The sequence below is a fragment of the Branchiostoma belcheri genome, unplaced genomic scaffold (genome assembly GCF_001625305.1).
Source record: "Branchiostoma belcheri isolate BF01 breed outbred unplaced genomic scaffold, Haploidv18h27 scaffold39, whole genome shotgun sequence".
NCBI lineage: Eukaryota > Metazoa > Chordata > Leptocardii > Amphioxiformes > Branchiostomatidae > Branchiostoma > Branchiostoma belcheri.
Window position 1 is genome coordinate 2,148,016 of NW_017804009.1, and position 3,308 is coordinate 2,151,323.

The 3,308-nt window shown below is 40.4% G+C and overlaps 1 protein-coding gene across 1 annotated transcript; it reads right to left on the bottom strand.

The window, feature by feature from the left end:
- Positions 1-348: 348 nt before the first annotated feature.
- On the bottom strand, positions 349-1,198 carry LOC109476797 (carbohydrate sulfotransferase 3-like). The gene has a single exon (XM_019777821.1). The coding sequence runs from the start codon at positions 1,189-1,191 to the stop codon at positions 349-351; it is 843 nt and encodes a 280-aa protein (XP_019633380.1). The 5' UTR covers positions 1,192-1,198.
- Between the last annotated feature and the right edge of the window lie 2,110 nt (positions 1,199-3,308).

A 3,308-nucleotide genomic window follows, 5' to 3' on the forward strand; every position in this document is an offset into this window, starting at 1 on the left:
AAGTCCTTTTCTTCCTAGTCGTTAAAGTTTTTCAATGTAACAATGTAATTTCGTTTCATTAAAAGTTCAAAATCTATTGTGTTAATTATAAACCAGCCCGGTATGTTCACTTCATGGCTCATATTGTAACATTTCCGGCTATCATGGGGTGCCTAGGCCTGTTTTTTTTTTATTTCGCCCTTTCGCTTCATATCTGTTCTGTAAAAATCCGAGAAACAACAAATTAAATTGGTGCGGCCTCAACTTACTGTATTGGAAGAGTAGCCAGAAAATTGTCTTTGCGAATCTTGCTTTAATTTGACGCCAAGAAATTTCATCCGATGCCTTTAAATATCTTTTAAAAATCATTTAGACATGGATGACATTCTCATCAAGTTTTGCTATAAGGGATATGGAATCATTACGCAACTCTCTTTCATCCTTGACTATTTTGTACCCCAAAAGTTTCATAGCTTCTCTACACGTCTCTTGAATGTTCTCCACGGCGGAGAGGGTGAGTCTACCCCTCCAAGAGTTTGCGGTCTCTTTTAGATTTCCCCGCTGCGAATACGGATCTTTAATCTGTCCTGTTACGTTCGTGTTCTCCTTCAACCAACGAAATACCGCTTTGTGAGGTTGTATACCGACAAACTCGTACAGCTTTTTCACCACACGGAGTGGCGACGTAGCGATATCTTCGAACCTGAGTAAAGTATATCTCTCGCGTAGCCAGGTTTTCACCTGGTCTCTGTACTGGACGTTTCTCAACATCCACTTGCAGAGGTTCTGCACTTTGGTAGAGTTGAGTTGACTGTGAGAAAATGTCGACTCGTTCTTGTACTGAAGGGCTAGACGTGACGCGGCGACTGCCCTGGGATCTCGGACAAGATGGATGATCTTGACGTCATTTCCGGTCCGCTCCCCGGCTTCCGCTATGGCTCGAAATATTTTGACTTCGTCCACGCGAATAGTTTTTACCACAGTGAAGTTGGCTGACCTACAGACCTCCCCTACTCGATCTGAGATGACGTTACGAGGTATAGGACACACCCTCCCCCTCGGTGAGTTGTATTTGCGGCACAATTTCTGTAGCATTTTACTTTTCCGCATCCCGCCAAAGTGCGACGCTCTAGTGTCTAAGTAAAAGGTAAGGAACTTATCTAAACCGCCAAATTCGCATCGAGATATACCGTCAAGCATTCTTAGCTGCATAGCTTGGGTGTCGTGGGCGTGGTCTTTGAAATATCTGACAGAATGAAGCGGTTCGAAGTAATAAAAACATCTCGGGTGTTCGTTGAATATCTCTCCAACCAATGAGGAGCCACTTCTCATCTGCGTCACGATAAAGACAGTCGTGCGTTTGGGTCCCTTCCTGTGATTGGCTGCCTTGTTATTGAGACGCGGCAGTTCATTGGACGGGTTGATCCGTAGGCTGGTTTCATTGGCTGTTCGTCCTGGTGGGAAAATGTAAACTGACGCCCCTGATTTCCACATATGTTGGACGCGAAATTGGAAGTAAATGATTGAAAGTACTACTAGCGAGAGCAGACATATCAGGAAATGTCTCGTTCCGGGCAGCGACATTGTTGACATCAGTTCTCCCAGGACATCTAATAAACAAAAATAAAAATACAAAACATAATGTTATCATGAAAGTTCATCTGTGTTGGTAGTAACTTTGAACGTTGTGTTGGTAGTAACTTTGAACGTTGAACTTTATTCCAACACACAATTTACAGAAATCAAATTTTCAGCGACCACTGTCGCCTTCATCAGGATAATTGATAATTGATGACTAATAACTTCACGACGTGATCTCGCGAGAGTTAGAGTTTAAAAAGTTAGAATACTGGACACTGAACAGGACTACTTTCTAAGAGGCATTAAGGAGGCTATATATATCAGAGCACTTCAGCCTTCACTTAATAGAGACGGTGGACAATATAAACTCCCTGGCACTGTTGATCAATTGCTCACGTCACGTATCAGTAAAGTCTCGTGTGAAAAAGATCACGTGTTTGTTTCACGTAACTCTCGCGAGATCACGTTGTGAAGTGATTGGTCATTAATTATCCTGATGAAGACAGTGGTCGATGAAAATTTGATCTCTCTGTAAACCTTGTTTTGAAATAAAGTTCAACGTTTTACTATTAAACATAATGTTGTATTGCATAGAATAAAATCCGACGTTAGACTGCATCATCATCATCAAGTGCCTTACACTTAGGTCATGTTGATTTAATTATATGGATGACATCCTCTGGGAAACCCCAAAACTGATGTGAGTGTGCGCATATAAGAAAAAAAAGTATGGCAAAATAAGTAGCCTTCATTATGAAACATACATGGTCATATGAAGGTTGAACAAATGACTAAACACACAGAATACGGTATGGCAAATACTAAAGTCTTCATTTTCTTCTTTTCTTTTGGAATTGATTTTGGTATTCTACGACATTAGTATTTTGTTCGCTATCTATGGCATATACTAGTATGCGCTCATTTTGCCGCTTCTTATGGTTGAAAATATTTTTTGGATGAAAATTCATGAGCACGCCGATGTCATCCATATAACTAGAAAGGCCAATATTTGCTTTGGAGCAAATACAGCGATGGGTTCACCACATTTTACGACATGGCAGGGAAAGAATGAGAAACACAAGGGAAAACAATGATTTACATTGATATAACTATAATACGAAGTAACATACAACTAAAACAACAGTTGGATAGCTATTCCCTACTTTATTGGTTAGGATTTTTAATTGCATAATGCAAACTGTTGATTTTCAAAAAAAAAAAAAAACGTTCATGCCCCGCATTCCAATGCTGGAGCAGGAAAGCTTGAAATACCTACCAAAACACTTGAATACAGACATACTGTTAGTATGGAAATGCTCTGTGCAGGTGTTAATCAAGTTAAATCCCAACAGCCAATCAGCAAGAAATGCTCTGTGCAGGTGGAAATGCTCTGTGCAGGTGTTAATCAAGTTAAATCCCAACAGCCAATCAGCAAGAAGAATAGAGGAAAGCTGCATACCTATTGGTTGATGCCCTGCATTCCATTGTGATGACTCATGCACAAACGTGGTAAACACGGCACACTAACACAGTAATACATTTGCTATAACACAGACAAAAAACTCAAATGAAACCATTCTAAAAGCCCGTATCACAAAAATTTAAAAAACGCCTAGGGGTATTTGCCCACTGTACCTCCATACCAAATTTCAGGACCTTAGGCCCTAAAATGAAGAAGCTGAATCCATTTAAAAAATGGCAGGAGAAGGAGAAGATGAAACACCAGAAAAAGCAATATGGGTTCACCA

What these genes read in the sequence shown, in the direction of transcription:
- LOC109476797 (XM_019777821.1), bottom strand. Translation starts at nt 1,191, where the DNA reads ATGCAGCTAAGAATGCTTGACGGTATATCTCGATGCGAATTTGGCGGT.